Raw genomic sequence first — 16,883 nt, 5'->3', positions numbered from 1 at the left:
ATTATGCCAGGCGAAACAGTCGAAATGTATCATTCCGGTAAATCATCAAAATTCGGTACCATTCGGCTCCAAGGTTCCAAATCTCCAACTGTGTTGCAGTTTCAGTCTTTGATTGGAAATATACTGTTCTAGTATCATGCCGATGCTATTGTGGTGTTAGTGACAAATTGGAGGTTGAAGCTAAGTGGCACAATACCAAAACAATATGGTTTTAGTCAAAGATTGAAACTTCAACATGGTTCGAGATTTTGAACTTTGTATGGAAGTACAGAAGAGTAGTAAGGAAATTAAATTAGCTCGCAGTTACAAGACTTATATCTCTTTTGTGGTTAATATGAGTAATTAGTTCATTGGAGACAAACTTGAGAATTATATGATACCTTTGGAATGCTCTGCAGAATGGTTTATCAGTTCAGGGCCAAGGTCATATTTCACTTGTGGGGCATATTGAAGTTGTTTGGGCAGGTTTTCCCATAGATAAACAATGATATCATGCTACTGTATGCTCCTGAGAGGTAATCTAATTTCTTGGAAGAGTGAATTAATTATTTTAGGTAAGTCTGGCGCAGAGCAGAATATCGGGCATCATCATAGCAACATGTGTGGTCATTTAGATTTAACTTTTGATAATTGAGTTGGTAGCCGTAGCCCCTAAGTTGTACGTACTGTGATGATTAAGCATCTATGCATATAGGCTCTAATTCACTATTCCATGAGTAGCCCAAAAATATAGAGATTGATTAAGATTTTATTAGAGAGAAGATGCAGTCCAATGAAATTGTAATCTCATTTCTCAATTCTAATGATCAACTAGAATATTTACTAACTAAATTTTCTATGTGGTTCTATAATTCAATATATCTTATTATGCTGTGTTTTTCACAATATTGTTTAACCTCACCAACTTGAGAGAATTGGTTATGGACTTAAGGACCTGAATGTAAATATAAGTTAATTCTAGGCATTTTTTATAATTTATATTGATGAATAAATAAACATATGTAGAGGGGACTAGTAAGATAATAATTCTTATCAATTTGATATCGCCACTTTTGGCCCAAGTAAAAGAAAAGAAAAAAAAATCTGAAGTATATGATCTTAAATGAGGTTTATAGTCATGCAACAATAACGCAACAACCATAATTCCTAAAATCTTCCCAGTCTACCACCGTAAATTTAAAGCAACACCAATTTTCCATTCAATACGTGAGATTGATCCCAAATGAGCCATAACTGCAAATATGTACTTATATTATTGCTAGTATCTTTAAAGTAGACATAAACACAATAGTAGCTGAATAGTAGTGGAAGTAGCCATAGAGACAGACTCAAGTACACATCTAATATAATCTTTTGATTAAATTGCTTGATAAGGCAACTGTATTGGTGGATTAAAGAGAGATTGTTTAAAATTTTTAAAAATTAAACAATGAAAGTGGTTAGACATTGCAGTTACTGATGGTCTATTTCCTTCTTGTCTCCCTCCCCTATTCCCTCTTATTGATCAGCTAAGTAGCCATAAGACTAAGCAATCAGTACAAGATTCCCATAAAGCTACTGGTCACTGCAATTTGACTAATAAAGTGTGGAAGTAGTACACCCATGGAATTATGATAAAAGCATCTGCTGTAAATGTATGACAATATTAAGAAGTGCATACTGTCAGTTTAATATAACAACATAACAGAGCTCTCCCATAACTATATATAAATGTTGATTTATAACAAAAATGTATAGCTTTATTTATTCCATTTATGACAATCTACAAATTATTATTTATTTTATTCCATTTAAAAGTGAAATGAAACGAGTAATAGTAAATTTCTTTGTCAAATGCTTAATATAAAAAAATCATTGTCCTTAAAACGAAAGACACTTTGAAGTATAACTTTTAAATTATTGTCATACTATATTTATATATGTGGCTAGATTTTTTTTCTTAATCATTATTAGCTATCGAGCCTATGTTGGCTATCACGGACTCTATCTCAGTCTGATAAGATTTTGCTTTCCTTTGTCATTATTAGGGCTTTGAGATTGCACTATATTTGATCTTTTGTACTTTCATCCTATAATATGAAATTCTTGATTTCTTTTTTTTTATATAATGACTTTGGTTTAATTTCTAATATATTAGATTTAATTCAATTTCTTGATAGATTAAATTTTCTTTTAGTTGATTAAATTTAAATTTTTAATGGGGTTCCCCTCTTTTTACAATCATATAATGTAAGATTTGTATGAATGGTATTGAATTTAATTAAATTGAATTAAATCATCAGATTTTTTTTTCATTTTCAATTCATATGTAAGAATCATATTATTTTAAATGTGGATGATAATGTTGCATAAGATACAAATTGTGAATTGTAAGATTCTAACAGCCCATTAGACAAAAATATAAAAAAAAATTATCATTCAGAAATTTTAAGAGCAAGAAAGCAAGTTATGTGCTCCATGCCAGATTCAAGTGGCTATTTGGAATTGGAAGTGTGTTGTTTCTATAACCGAAGATCTAGAAGTGGTTCGCATGAGAGAAAGACTGGCTGCCTGCCAAACTGTTGGAGCGGGAGAATAAGACTCCAAGGAGAGGGAAGATTGGAATTGGCACTAGGGAGGGAAGATGAGGGTCGAGTTAGAAGTGAAAACTTGTCAGAATTCTGTGGAGTAGAGTCAGATTTTTGCATGGAGGAAGAGAAGTCCTGCAGTCTATTTGGTGGACTTGGGTTATCAGGGGAAGATGATAGTATTATGTCGCTTGAAGGAGTTGAGCATAGCAAGGGCTTAGGGCTTAACTCGAGGGTATTTTCATGTAAAAGAATTTCTGATAACCTAAGAATTAAATTTGGAGGGATAATGTGAGGAATTGTTTAGCTGGACTTGGGGGGAATCACAAATCCATTGAAATTATTTTTCCTCATCATTGGTGTTGCCAAACAAGCACAGGAATAGCTATTGCATCATAGCTGATAGGGAATGAAGTAGCCTTTCCTGTCATCCATACAAACACATCATTAATTGATTATACTTTGCTACTGTTTGATTCCTAAGAGATGTACTCATTTCAGGAAGGTGGCCCAATTGGTCTCATCCAAAACGGAGATATAATCACAATCGACGTGGTGAAACGAAGAATGGATGTTCATTTGACCGAGGAACAGTTAGCTGAGAGAAGGAAAATTTGGACTCCACCACCTCTGAAAGCAACCCGAGGAATTCTCCACAAGGTATTGTAGATTCAGGATTGTTTAAACTTTTAGAGTTGGAAGTTGTGATATTGGTTCGGTCAGCCCCTGTTTCCTTAATATTTTAGATTTACCCCTTACCGATTGTCTTTGGTTGCAGTACATCAAGAATGTGCAATCTGCCTCGCGAGGATGTGTAACAGATGAGTAAAGATCTCGTTTACCCTTTGTGTCTACAATTCAACCTAGCAAGTTACCTTCCAAGATATGTCTTGCATCCTCAGATTTTGTAGTGAGATTGTGCACATTTTGGATCTTGTTTTAGCTCTGTCAATTTGATTCTTGAAAAATAAATATTTGCTTTTGGGTCTCAAAATGTTCAAGTTTGAAATAATGTGAGATAGAATTCAGTTTTGTGCTGGTGGATCATCTGTAAGATCCAGCAAGCACTCTATGCATTGATAGATGAAACTAAATTCCTTGTGCTAAGTTATGTACTAGTTTCATGAAACTAAATTCCTTGTGCTAAAGTTCTAGTAACATGACTAAATGTCTCTTTGGAATGTTTTTTGCTCCACAATTATTGGTTTTTAATTGTCCACAACACTCTTACACCAAAAACACTCGCTTCAAGCCTTCCTTTCTTGCTCAAAGTTCTCAATTGCCAACTTTATTTCTCACCATTGTGCTTTATAATCATTCCCTACGGTAAAATTAGAGTAAAATCTCTCGTACTTTATATAAATAAATTCATTTAGAGAGATGCCTAATTAGTAGTTTGAATCGAGATGCATGTCTCTAGATCTCTTCAATCTTTAAAGTGCACTCATGCTTGTATAATATTTGGTATGAACTTTATTATAAGTCATGCTAAATCTTTATGTTAGCATTGTTTTTCTTCTTTTCCCATTGCATATTTTATTACTTTGATATTGCTATACTTCCGCAAAAGTAGAATCTGCCAATCCAATCGTCTTACACGGTTGGTCTTACGATCATCTGTGAGGTAAATCGGGAAGTTACAGTTGACCACTACAGGGAGGGTAGTGTTTCAACTTCACTGAGATTCGATTATTGTCCACTTCAGCAAATTTGTTAATCAATTCAATCATGTCTCAAAGGCGATATTGCTACACAAACTAATGATATCGATGGTTTGATTTTACAAAGATAACTAAATTAGGGATTCTTTGCACCTCCATAAGTTGATATTTAAAATTGCATAATGGTTAAAATTACATAGAATGTTTCCATTACGATATAAATTTTTAATAAAGTTTAGATTTTTAAACCCCTCTCAATTGAGCATCATGCATAAAGTAAATCATATTAAAAATAACTCATAGTTTAATTTATAAATAAATTTATATATTTTATTTATCACATTTATATGTATGGATTCATTTAAATCATTATATATTTTTTTATTAATTCAGATATCTCACTTTTTGAACGGACTAAATCTGCATTTAAACCATCTTGCATCATAAGTTGTCATATATATTATTTATCATATTCATTTAAATCAGCTTGTATGACCTCTTATTATTATTTTTTTCAACTATTAAGTTGATTAATAAATTAAGTTTGTTAATTTAAATAAAATCAAGATACAAGAGATCCAATATAATTATTTAAGAATAGAAAGTACTTTTTTAAAAATTGATTTTCATTAAATAATACTATAATTTATTTGCAAATCAACTTATAATTAGGCTTAATGAGGAAAATTTAAAATTAAAGGAGAGATAACCTTGGATGGAAAAAGTCTTTTGCAAGGTAAAAAAATAAACAAAACAAAATGTAATTCAAAATGAAACACATTGATTGTAAATTTATTAATATTAAACTTCTCTATAAAATGTTATTATACGGATTTCAACCCTTAATTTCCATTAATTTAGCTTGAAAAATTGTTTTCAGATTCGCTTAATTTAGCTTTATTTCCCTTAATCTACAAAGGATATACCCAAGGAGATTTGAGGTTGCCTTAGCGTGCAATGCAGTGATAAATAATTAAATGAAAATTTAATAAGCACACTCAACCGCTCCTCAAAAATAAAACATAAAAAATTGCACCCTTTTTTTTTTTATTGAAAACAGTATAATTATCAAAAAAAAAAAGGAGGGGGGGGGGGGGGGGGGGGGTCCCATCCTATTTGTTATATATGAACTAATCAAACTCTCCTAATATAATATATCTTGAGTGAGATTTTTACTCTTTGTTATCTAACAAGTTCATCTTATTTTTTACCATGAGGACAATTATAAATCATACTATTGACCAGTATTTAACTAGAGTTGAATAGGATCTCATCAATGCACACATTATATCACTTATAAATTATTTATGAACAAGTTTGATAAGAATTTATTTATACTCGTTCAATATACATAAAGTAATAAATTTAAATAATTTATTAAATTAAATGAATAAGATTGAATTCATATGTGTTCAACTCGTTAATATTCATGAATAAAAATTATGAAATTATGAATCATCTCCTTCAATCAAATTTTTATCAACATAGTAAATAAATAAACATAATAAATAAAAAAACTTTCAAAATGAACAAATAACCTTTTATATTATCAAGTTTAATAATCAAACAAATAAAGTTAAAATTATTAAAAAAATTAAACAATCAAATAAATTTAAATTAAAAATTTGATAATATCTAAATGAATTAAGCTCAAGCCAAGCTTGAACTAACCTCAAGCTTGTAAAAGCAATCAAGTAAGCTTGAACAACTATTTCAACAATTTAATTTATTTTAAACTTGACTTGATCTAAGTCGATTACTTTATCAAACATATTTGGACATCATAAAATTTAGCTCGGCTTGACTTGCCCAGCTGCTATAAAGATCCGGATAGGCTGGTGTAAAGAGGGATAATTTGGGTAATAAAAAGTTTGGATGATTAATGAAAAAAGAGGGACTATTCGAATAAAAAAAGTGATGATTTTGATTTTTGTCTATAATATAATTATTAAAATAAAATAAAATAAAATAAAAATAAAAATAAAAATAGTGTTTAAACTTGGGTCCGCTTCTCGCGGGACGACTGATAAATTGAGGAAGGAAGAAAAGGCGAGAGTTTTCCTGCAAGCAATGGCTTCTCCAACATACGCCTCCACAGCTCAGATCCTTCTCTCCCTATAAATTCCCCTTTCGCATTGCCTTCCTCCTCAGCAAAGATGGCTCCTTTCTTCCTCTTCTTGGCCCTTTTTGTCGCATCGGGCTTCCCTTCCTTCGCCCTCGCCGATGCGGCTTTGGCGATGCCTCAAGAGCTCGATTTGCCCTCGCACGCCAGCTTCCCGGGGCCGCAGGCCGAGAGGCTTATCCGCGCTTTCAACCTCCTCCCGAAAGAGAGTTCCGCCCTCGGAGGTCGTCGTCCTGGCGGCAGCGAGGTCGCCCCCGGGAGACTCGTGGAGAAGCGGTTCAGCCTGCCGGGATTGTCTTCTGAGGATCCGTCCGTGGACGAGCTCGGCCACCACGCTGGCTACTACGCTCTCCCGCATTCTCACGCCGCAAGGTGAGGTTTTTTTTTTCTCTTTCCCCTTTGCCCTGAGGGTTTTTGCTGTTCGTTTCGGATCCAGTTTGATTTTTGATGCGAAGTTGGGATGTTTTAAAGTGTTGTGTAATGCATTAGTAAATCCGTGATTTTTTTTACGAGTTTTCTAAGATTTGGGGCATTGCTTTTCATTGTGCTCCGGTTCTTCCTGATCTCCGATACGATAATGTCCTAATGATTCTTTTGATCGATCTTCTGTAGAATGTTCTACCTGTTCTTTGAATCGAGGCATCACAAGGACGATCCGGTTGTTATCTGGTTGACTGGAGGGCCTGGTTGCAGTAGTGAATTGGCCATTTTCTACGAGAATGGTCCATTTAGTGTAGCCAAAAACATGTCACTTGTATGGAATGACTTTGGGTGGGATAAGGTATGGTTTCCTTTTCACCTTGTAATTACTTGGTTAAGCATTTCTATGTGTTCTTTGTGGGTTGTCACATAAATTCCATTCTTTATTTTCTATTATGCTTTAGAGGCAATCATATTCAACTGGTTTATGTCTTGCGAAAATTTCTCGAGCCAGCACCTTTAATCCCAAATACTCTATGCCTAAAAGTAAAGTTGCAACAAGAAATATATAAGCTGCAATATCCCAAAACTCATTTCATATCTCCAGTTGAACACCTTATAACATTACAAAGATGGATGGTTTCTTTCTGTTTGTTATTTTATTTGTTTTGATGATCAATTTTACAGGTATCCAACCTTTTATATGTTGATCAACCAACTGGAACTGGTTTCAGTTATACCACAGACAAACGTGACATTCGACATGATGAGGCTGGAGTCAGCAATGACCTATATGATTTTCTTCAGGTACTCAAGTTGTACTCGAAAACATTTGTAGAATTCATCATAATAAGACAAATACAAGAGTTAAGCTGTTTTGTGGCATATGATTCTCAGTCCTTTTTCTCATCCAAAAACTTTGAAGTAGAGGAATTCAGGAGAATTCTTTAATACTTTTATTTCAAACATACATTTTGAAGGAAAAGAGAAAACATAGCATTCAAGTATTATATATGGTCGACATTTTAGATTTTCCTTGTCAAATAGGACAATAATATGACTCGGAACCAGAAATTTGTGATCCTTTATCTAGAATCATCAACCTAGTAGTTACTGACATTCCGTGCAGTTTGATTGTTCTTTCAATTAATACTAGTCTTTATTAAAATAAATGATCAATCCTATTGAATCAATAGAAGTGATTGGACACTGAAAGAAACTATCAATTACAACTACAAGACACATGATTTTATGATTTATTATAATTTATTTCCACTTCGATATCATAATCTGTCATCTCTATGATCTCTATCTTGTCTGGAAGTTAATATCGATTATCACTTAATGATCTCAGGTTTTCTTTCTGGAAGTTAATATTAGTTATGTCACTTTATGATCTCAGGTTTTCTTTAAGGAGCACCCTGAATATGTGAACAATGACTTTTATATAACTGGAGAATCATATGCTGGACACTATATCCCTGCTCTTGCAAGCCGAATTCACCGTGGAAACAAGGCCAGTGAAGGCATTCACATTAACTTGAAGGTGGTTCACTTTTAAGTTTAGGTCTTGTCTTTCAGGAAAAATAGTTTAGGTCTTGTTCATTGCACACCTATCTTCTTTCACAAACTTCTGACTGAACGAACAATATGGCAGGGCTTTGCTATTGGCAATGGGCTTACTGACCCTGAAATACAATACAAAGCATACACAGATTATGCATTAGATAATGGTTTGATACATAAATCGGACTATGATCGGATCAACAAGATCTATCCTGCATGCCAACTAGCAATTAAACTTTGTGGTAACTATTCCTATCCTGCATTTTAAGATTTTGAAATATTTATTCAGTTACCTCTAGAAGCAATATTTCACTTTTGGATTGAACATTCACAATATTGTTTTTTTTTAAAAAAAAAAATTGAACTCAACTTGCGTTGCATCTCATTTATCCCCATCGTATCAAATCACAAGCTATTTTCAAAGTGAATACCATTTGTAAATTGATGTTACTATTAGCCTAACTCCAGAAGTATTTTCATTATGTACTGTCATTTGTATTTATAACCCAGCAAGTTAGCACTACAAATCCTCAAGTTTCCATGTCTGTATGCTTTTCGAATGTGAAGGTATTGATGGTGATCTATCTAATCTATCAGGTACATCTGGGACAACTTCCTGCTTAGCTTCATATGTAGTTTGCAATTCTATATTCAACTCAATCATGAAGCTTATCGGCCAAGTTAATGTGAGTAAATTGCAACGAATTGACTAAATTTTAATGCTGAAAGCAAGTGTGCTAACTTCACTTCACAAAATTTATGTAGTATTACGACATTAGGAAGCAATGTGAAGGAAGCCTATGTTATGATTTCTCTAACATGGAGAAGTTCCTTAACGAGAAGTCCGTTAGAGATGCCCTTGGAGTTGGAGACATAGAATTTGTCTCATGTAGTACTACTGTGTATCAAGCCATGATGACAGACTGGATGAGGAACTTGGAAGTAGGTATTCCTGCTCTTCTGGAGGATGGCATTAAGCTCCTTGTGTACGCCGGTGAATATGATTTAATCTGCAATTGGCTCGGTAAGGCTCTGCTAGTTTGTCTTTAGTTGTGCAAGTACAATGAATTGCAGCTTAGACCCAAATTGTTGTCTATTCCAAAAAAATAAATAAAATGAAAAAGAACTATGAATAGTTGGTTAAATATCAGTGTATGTAAGAGCTGAAAAGATATTTAAAACCTCCCGAAACCAAATTTTGCTGGTAAAGAATCATCGATGAGTTTTTTGGTATTATTCAAAGTATTTATGTGAGAGCAAGAGAAATCTGCATGATTTCCTCAAAACTTCACCTTTAAATGAGTATTGCTCTTCATTATTTAACTTCTTTACATGCTCATTTGAGTAGGAAATTCAAGATGGGTTCATAACATGGAATGGTCTGGCCGTCAAGAGTTTGCATCTTCACCTGAGGTGCCATTTTTGTTGGATGGTGCTGAATCTGGCATTTTGAAAACCCATGGACCTCTGAGTTTCCTCAAGGTATGTTCCATGCTTGTTCTGATTGATCTCTTTACCCACATTCTCGAACCGGTTTCACCGGATGGACTTTGTTCATACTTGGCACACTTCATGCCGTCGCTTAACTTGTCATGCTTGCCACAGGTTCATGATGCAGGGCATATGGTTCCAATGGACCAGCCAAAGGCGGCATTGGAGATGTTGAGGAGGTGGACTCATGGGCAACTTGTTGATTCTCCTGATTCAAGTCTGCATGGAGCAATGTAATGATCCTACACATGCTTTGGTAGATCATGATAACTGGTGATTGTACATATGCCAAATGCTAAAAAGTTTTATTGTTCATCTTTTCTTTAAAACAGTAAAATTATGTTGTATGAACTGAAATATTGATTGGCATTTTCCACATTTGGTGTTTGAGACAAAATAAAATCCAACTAGATTAGAGCAGCTGGTACAACCTTAAGAAGTTGTTCACAAAGTCTTTTTTTTTTTTACGTCCATTTTCGTTGAAGAGATTGATTGTTCCTTTGGTTTATGAGAATAACTATTTGTATTCTTTATAATTTCGTATGGAATAAGATTTGATTGTTATTGTATAACCTCCTGAGATAACTCTTGCTCTATTTCTAATATATTCATGTTCAAATAATATATTTAATTAGTTTAATCGAATTGATTGAGCTAGATAGGTTGATCGGGAATGAGTTGGACGAGTTAGATGATAATGTTTGATAAAGTATTTATATAAATTATAAAAAAAGAGTCGAATAACATATTCATGATAATTTTTTATCATGAGTTAATTTATGATAATTTTTCTAAACGGATAGACATCATGAATCAAGAGTTTATGAGTATGATAAAATTCAAAAGAATGAAAGTAACTTATTGGATCAAATTTATTCATATTCCATCTTTGAATCATTAAAGTAAAGATACTCTAATAAAAATTACATTAAGATGATAATGCTTATTAATACTTTGATGCTTTCACTAAAACAGTATCAAAGTAATTTTTAAAATTTTCTTTTAAAATTTTATTCTTTTTTTCTTGTAATTGACTATTAAAAAAGATAAAAATAAAAATATTTTTTCCTTTTATTAACGTCTTTTAATTTTAATTTTTATTAATTTTCTTTTTGTATTTTTAAAAAACTATTAAAGTTCCAAAATTAAAAAAATAAATAAATTTAAATGATCATTAATTTAATGACTATTTTTTAAAAAAAAATTAAGATCATCAATAACTTTTGTATGAAATTTTTAAAAGTCATATATGCATTTTAGAAATTAAATGTGAGTATGTTTGTGATAAAAATCAAAGATGTACCTTTTAAAATTTTAAAAAATTAAGTATGAAAAAAAAAATGTACCCAGTTTTAAAAAATTCTCAAAACCGACCACCAAGATTAAGTATGCTTATAGGAAGTATACGAAAATTGGGGATCGAACCGTGGGTTTCATTTTATCCCCGGGGACGAACATCTAATAATTTATAATTTTTAATTTCTTACATTTCTACAATACTTTATCCAAACAATACTTTATCCGAAGATAATATATAATATATAATAATCTTTAATTGATTTCAATCAATCCAGATTTATTATAGCTACTATGAATCAATACCAAAAAAATAAATTTAAATCACTTTCAAATGAGAATACAATCAAAGAATGTTGTTCTTATGATAAATGAAATCATTCTGGTATACTAAAGCCCTCCTAAAGCATCAAGAAGAATATTTCAGTTTCTGGTAGTTGAAACACCCACTAAAGACTTTTAGAAAAAAAAATCATTCAACATTTTTTAATCCCCCGTTTAAACTCAAATAACAATATTTATTATTATTGAAATATTAACTAAAAACCCTAGGGGCGTACAAATTGGCAATGCGAAGCTGCTCCATGAAAATCCTGAGTTCCAAGTCGAGACGAGATGTTTGGTTAACTAACAAATACGTCTGTTTTAGACCCAAACACAAAAAGCCAAGCATGGAGATGTATCTCCCTGCTTCATCAGTAAACCCTACGAGCTTAGCATAGAATTACCAAAAACGAAACCGAGTTCTTCACGTCAAATGGCTCTCCGCCCATCCCTTCGATGAATGACTGTCTGGTCTCCTCTTACAGCTCAAAGCTCATCATGTGAGTCATCATCATCTGCGTCATCAGCACCACCCCCCGGTGCACCACCAGATCTTTGATACACTGCAGAAATGATGGGGTTGCAAACAGCTTCCACCTCCTTGAGCTTTTCATCATAGTCCTCTTTCTCTGCGCTCTGGTTGTCATCGAGCCACTCGAGTGCATCCTTGACGGCCGTCTCTATCTTCTCTTTCTCTTCGCTCTCAAGTTTGTCAGCAAGCTTGTCTTTGTCGTTGATAGTGTTCTTCATGTTGTAAACATAGGTCTCCAACTGGTTCCGAGCATCAATCTTTTCTTTCACCTTCTTGTCCTCCTCAGCAAACTCCTCCGCCTCCCGGACCATTCGGTCAATCTCTTCCTGGCTGAGGCGACCCTTCTCATTGGTGATGGTGATCTTCTCAGACTTGCCAGTGCCCTTATCTTCTGCCTTCACATTTAGAATACCATTTGCATCAACCTCGAAGGTGACTTCAATTTGAGGAGTGCCTCTGTTGTTGCATGGTAGATTATGTTAGCGGCAAGAAATTTGAAAGGTGGGAACGAAATAAGAACAGCAGTACGAAGAAAAACCTTGGTGCTGGTGGAATTCCAGATAAATCAAACTTCCCAAGCAGTCTGCAATCTTTAGTGAGACTCCTCTCACCTTCGAAAACCTACAATGCATTCCCAATCCAGAATTACTAAGTTGTCACAAAAAAATGGCACAGACTGAAGGTAGAAAGAGAAGTGAAGGGAATAGTCAAGGTTGAGAAGAAATCATTGGTACCTGGATGGAGACTGTAGTCTGTTGATCTTGGTAAGTAGTGAAAACTTGAGATTTCTTGGTTGGGATGACAGTGTTCCTTGGAATCAACTTAGTCATCACTCCGCCAACAGTTTCAATACCAAGGGTAAGAGGAGCAACATCCAGAAGAAGAATGTCTGAACACAAAAGATCGACACTATTAAGAATTTGAATATGTAAGCAGGCACATGAAAAATAGTCTACATCGTCAATGACTGTACCTTTAGTTTCTTCGCCCCCTTCACCGCTAAGAATGCTTCCTTGTACAGCTGCACCATATGCGACAGCCTCATCTGGGTTAACTCCCTTGTTCGGTTCTTTGCCATCAAAGTAATCCTTCAGGAGTTGTTGCACCTTTGGAATCCTAGTGCTACCACCGACAAGAACAATCTCATCAATCTGATGCTTCTCCAACCCTGCATCTTCCATGGCTTTCTTCACGGGTCCCATTGTCTTTCTGAATAAATCATTATTCAATTCCTCAAAACGGGCACGAGTTAGAGGCTCTGAGAAATCCAAGCCATCATAAAGTGATTCAATCTCAACGCGAACTTGGTGCTGGTTACTCAAAGCTCTCTTGGCACGTTCGCTCTCTCTCCTTAACTTCCCAAGAGCACGATTGTCCTTGCTGATGTCCTTTCCATGCTTCTTCTTAATCAATTTAATAAAATACTCCATTATTCGCTGATCAAAGTCCTCTCCTGTGAAGTAAAACAATGAGTTCAAATAATGCATAATGTCAAGCTAAGCGACCATCTCCTAACTAGAGAACCACTAAAAGAACTAGCTTATCATTTATTGGAAACAACTACTAGACTAGCAACCTCAAATTTGTAGCAAAAGAATTATCACACATGAATATAACAAACTAGTGAAGACAAAAAAGGGTCATGATACTTTCTAAGTTGAAAAAGCTTTTGGATTCTTAAAAATGAATTTGCAATCTTATCAAAAATAATTGCATGTAATTCACAGGTTAACCACATACTGAATGCAAGATGTTTAGTGGTTACTATATGCCATATTTCTGTTATAAAATGTTGTGTTAGCTAAGCCAGATAGACTAAGCAGTGAAAATTCGTTAGTACGTTCATATTGTTACCAGTAAATTGGCTATTTGCACTCTCAAAGCCAATATTGGAGATTGATCTCCTAGATAAGAAACTAGAAGTCTCGGCCAAACACATTACCTCCCAGATGAGTATCACCATTTGTTGCCAGAACTTCAAAAACTCCATTATCAATTGTCAAGATGCTAACATCGAATGTGCCACCGCCAAGGTCAAAAACAAGAATATTTTTCTCACCACCCTTCTTGTCCAGACCATATGCTATGGCAGCAGCTGTTGGTTCATTGATTATTCTGGCCACATTCAAGCCAGCGATTATGCCAGCATCTTTGGTTGCCTGTCTTTGAGCATCATTGAAATAAGCTGGTACATGAAAATGATGAAAAATGAGAATTATCTCATGGGATAAATTTAAAGTGAAGGAATAATCTAAAACATTCTATACCAGGAACAGTAACCACAGCATCCTTAATTTTCTTTCCAAGGAAAGCTTCTGCTGTCTCCTTCATCTTAGTCAAAATCATGGCACTTATTTCCTCAGGACTGAAAACTTTAACTTCTCCATCCTGGATCTTGACTTGGATATAAGGCTTGCCGTCTTTGTTAACAATTTTGTATGGGACAAGTTTCATGTCCCTCTGAACTTCTTTATCCTCAAATCTGTATATAGGAAATGTTTAAGTACCAAATGAAATATATCCAAACAACTGAGCAAGCTGTCAAAGAGTAAACTCACTTTCTTCCAATAAGTCTCTTGACGTCAAAGATGGTTCTTTCTGGGTTTACTGCTGCCAGATTCTTTGCAGCCTCACCAATCAATCTCTCAGTATCAGTGAAAGCAACCCAAGATGGTGTAATGCGGTTTCCTTGGTCATTGGCTATGATCTCCACATGTCCATTCTTGTAGACACCAACACAAGAGTAGGTGGTCCCAAGATCAATCCCAATAACAGTTCCCAACTTGGTGGCTTCTTCTTTAGCAACCGAGAATGCAAACAAAGACCCTGAAAAAAAACAGTTAAAGTAATTAGCCACGGCCATAGACAAACATTCTTGCAAATTCAAGAAACTGATTCAATTACCTCGATGACAAAAAAAAAAACAAACACTAGACTGGCAACTCAAGAAAAGGACTCACCACATTCAAAATAATAAAAAAAAAAAGAAATTTTATTTTCTTTAAAAATCAACGATATTTTGCAACATTTAGATCAATTGGTCACTTGCTATTATTATACTTGTGCAATTAGGTGTAACTATGATATTTTAAAATGAGAAAAATATTTTTGACAAGACATGGGCATCTCCAACAATGATAAATAAGCTTATAACTGAGCTGAGCCAAGCTCATCATTGTTCAAGCTATTTATTAGAGAAAAACCAAAGTGAGCAAAGCTGGATCAAGCTCAAAGTTACATATTCAAGCTTGTTTATTTAAAAGCTTATCAAGACACGCTATAGACATATCCAGCAATGATAAGTAGGCTTGTAACTAAGTCAAACCAAGCTCAACATTGTTCAAGCTATTCAATAGAGAAAACCCACAGCAAGCTAAGTTCAATCAAGCTCAAATGTTATTGTTTATTAAAAAGCTTATCAAACTCTACTAGTGCTTGAGTTTTTACCAAGCTCTGTTAGATAACTTAAAATGACAGAATTTGTAAAAGAACATAAAGCAAATATAAACACTATCTACTACAAATGTAAACACTAGAATCTTTTATACATGTATGAAAGAGTTAAATAAAAAATGAAAATAGAAAATAGTTTTAAAAAACTTGTAAATAAGTTTGTTTGTTAATTGTTCATGAGCTTTATCCAGAAATATTAATACAGGAGGTCACATGTTTATTTTGTCAAAATTAAAAAAATTATATTTTTCATAAAGTCAACAACTCTTTCTGATACAAAGATTGAGCTTGTTCACAAACATAATTTGTCAAATTCAATCTAATGTAAACAAAAATGCATTGGATAGAGAAGGAGGCTTAACCGAAATGCATATTACTTTTAACAATATGGTTGTGCATACATCTCTTCTTAGAGGTGTAAATGAGCCGAACCTAATTTAACTATGTTCAATATTATTTATTTACTTATTGACCTTGTCCAAGCTTATTTATTAAAAAAATCTTATAAAACTCTAGCTGAGTTTTTTTATTGAGCTAAACTAACAATGTTGTTGATAAATTATATATTTATCTAATACATGAAACTTATATTATTTTCTTATTCTTAAGATATTATGAATTAACTTTAAATTTTTATTAATTACCAATATTTTATGTATTTAAATAAAAATTAAATAAATAAATAAATATATATATATATACAATTAAATTTTATACAAATTAATGAATAAGTTTATTCATAAATTGTTCATGAACTTTATTTATGAACGTTAAAGGACAAGCTTACTAGTGTTCAAGATTGTTTAATTTATATATTCTTTTACTATTGAAATATAAGAAAGTTATTGTTCATTTCCAACCCTATCTCTTCTCACCTCCTATGTAGCTTCATGGGATCTAAAATGATAGATACAAATCCGTTAATAAGAGTACATCTATAATTATTGAATCAAATACCCCATTTCAACTAATTGTTTGTAAGAATGGGAAAAAAACATTCACCAAGAGAGAAGAGCAAAACATTTTCACGTAGAGCATTCGAGCATGGAATAGTATCTTCTTTTGTTTTTAAGAAAAATAATCTGCATATAGATGTCAGTTTGCAAATTAATAAGCATTAACGTCGATGACAAAGTTCAATTCCATGCAGTATGGGTTATTCAAAACGGCCATGTATCATATCTGGAAAGGCCAGAATCTCTATCCATAGCCAACAACCATTATTCCAACAAAACTCATCACCAAGAACAATCATAGGATCATATTTTTGCACGATTCTAAATAAAACTAAAAAACAAAACACAATGCAAACATTCACTCCCCTCGCACCAGATCCTAGCACGACATCGTATATCTAACGGATCTGGATTTAAGACAAGCCCAAATGGACCCCAGATCAGATCAGCACATCCTTTCACCAGGACCAAGGCTCAGAAACAAAAAATCAGAGA

General features: G+C 33.6%; 3 protein-coding genes across 3 annotated transcripts in view; 2 read left to right on the top strand and 1 right to left on the bottom strand.

Annotated features, from left to right (window-relative positions):
- LOC141844363 (dihydroxy-acid dehydratase, chloroplastic) overlaps window positions 1-3,661 on the top strand; it is a 75,419-nt gene extending 71,758 nt beyond the window's left edge. Inside the window, exons 13-14 of the mRNA XM_074732415.1 lie at window positions 3,069-3,227; window positions 3,346-3,661. Of these exons, the coding sequence (XP_074588516.1) occupies window positions 3,069-3,227; window positions 3,346-3,396 (210 nt within the window). The 3' untranslated portion in view covers window positions 3,397-3,661. The remainder of the gene's footprint in view (window positions 1-3,068; window positions 3,228-3,345) is intronic.
- A 2,723-nt stretch (window positions 3,662-6,384) lies between these two features.
- On the top strand, window positions 6,385-10,272 carry LOC141844364 (serine carboxypeptidase-like). Its single transcript, XM_074732416.1, has 9 exons — window positions 6,385-6,722; window positions 6,963-7,131; window positions 7,458-7,577; window positions 8,173-8,316; window positions 8,428-8,578; window positions 8,934-9,022; window positions 9,102-9,360; window positions 9,685-9,818; window positions 9,942-10,272. The coding sequence occupies exons 1-9, from the start codon at window positions 6,385-6,387 to the stop codon at window positions 10,062-10,064; spliced, it is 1,527 nt and encodes a 508-aa protein (XP_074588517.1). The 3' UTR covers window positions 10,065-10,272.
- Window positions 10,273-11,701: 1,429 nt separating this feature from the next.
- Window positions 11,702-14,761, bottom strand: LOC141844362 (luminal-binding protein 2-like; the record flags this gene model as incomplete). Its single annotated transcript, XM_074732412.1, is given in 7 exon segments — window positions 11,702-12,435; window positions 12,518-12,600; window positions 12,714-12,868; window positions 12,953-13,432; window positions 13,922-14,164; window positions 14,247-14,461; window positions 14,538-14,761. Coding segments are annotated over 7 exon segments (1,902 nt in total), but the record flags the coding sequence as incomplete, so codon positions are not given.
- Between the last annotated feature and the right edge of the window lie 2,122 nt (window positions 14,762-16,883).

The sequence above is a fragment of the Curcuma longa genome, chromosome 13 (assembly GCF_044706935.1).
Source record: "Curcuma longa cultivar G26 ecotype Majalengka, Jawa Barat chromosome 13, ITB_CL_G26_1.1, whole genome shotgun sequence".
NCBI lineage: Eukaryota > Viridiplantae > Streptophyta > Magnoliopsida > Zingiberales > Zingiberaceae > Curcuma > Curcuma longa.
Note: the sequence above shows the minus strand (reverse complement) of the source record. Positions and strands in the feature narration are given on the sequence as shown.

Coding starts and splice junctions, on each gene's coding strand:
- LOC141844364 (XM_074732416.1), top strand. CDS start 6,385: ATGGCTCCTTTCTTCCTCTTCTTGGCCCTTTTTGTCGCATCGGGCTTC. Junction 7,578..8,172: donor ACCTATATGATTTTCTTCAG/GTACTCAAGTTG, acceptor TTATGATCTCAG/GTTTTCTTTAAGGAGCACCC. Junction 9,023..9,101: donor AGCTTATCGGCCAAGTTAAT/GTGAGTAAATTG, acceptor AAATTTATGTAG/TATTACGACATTAGGAAGCA.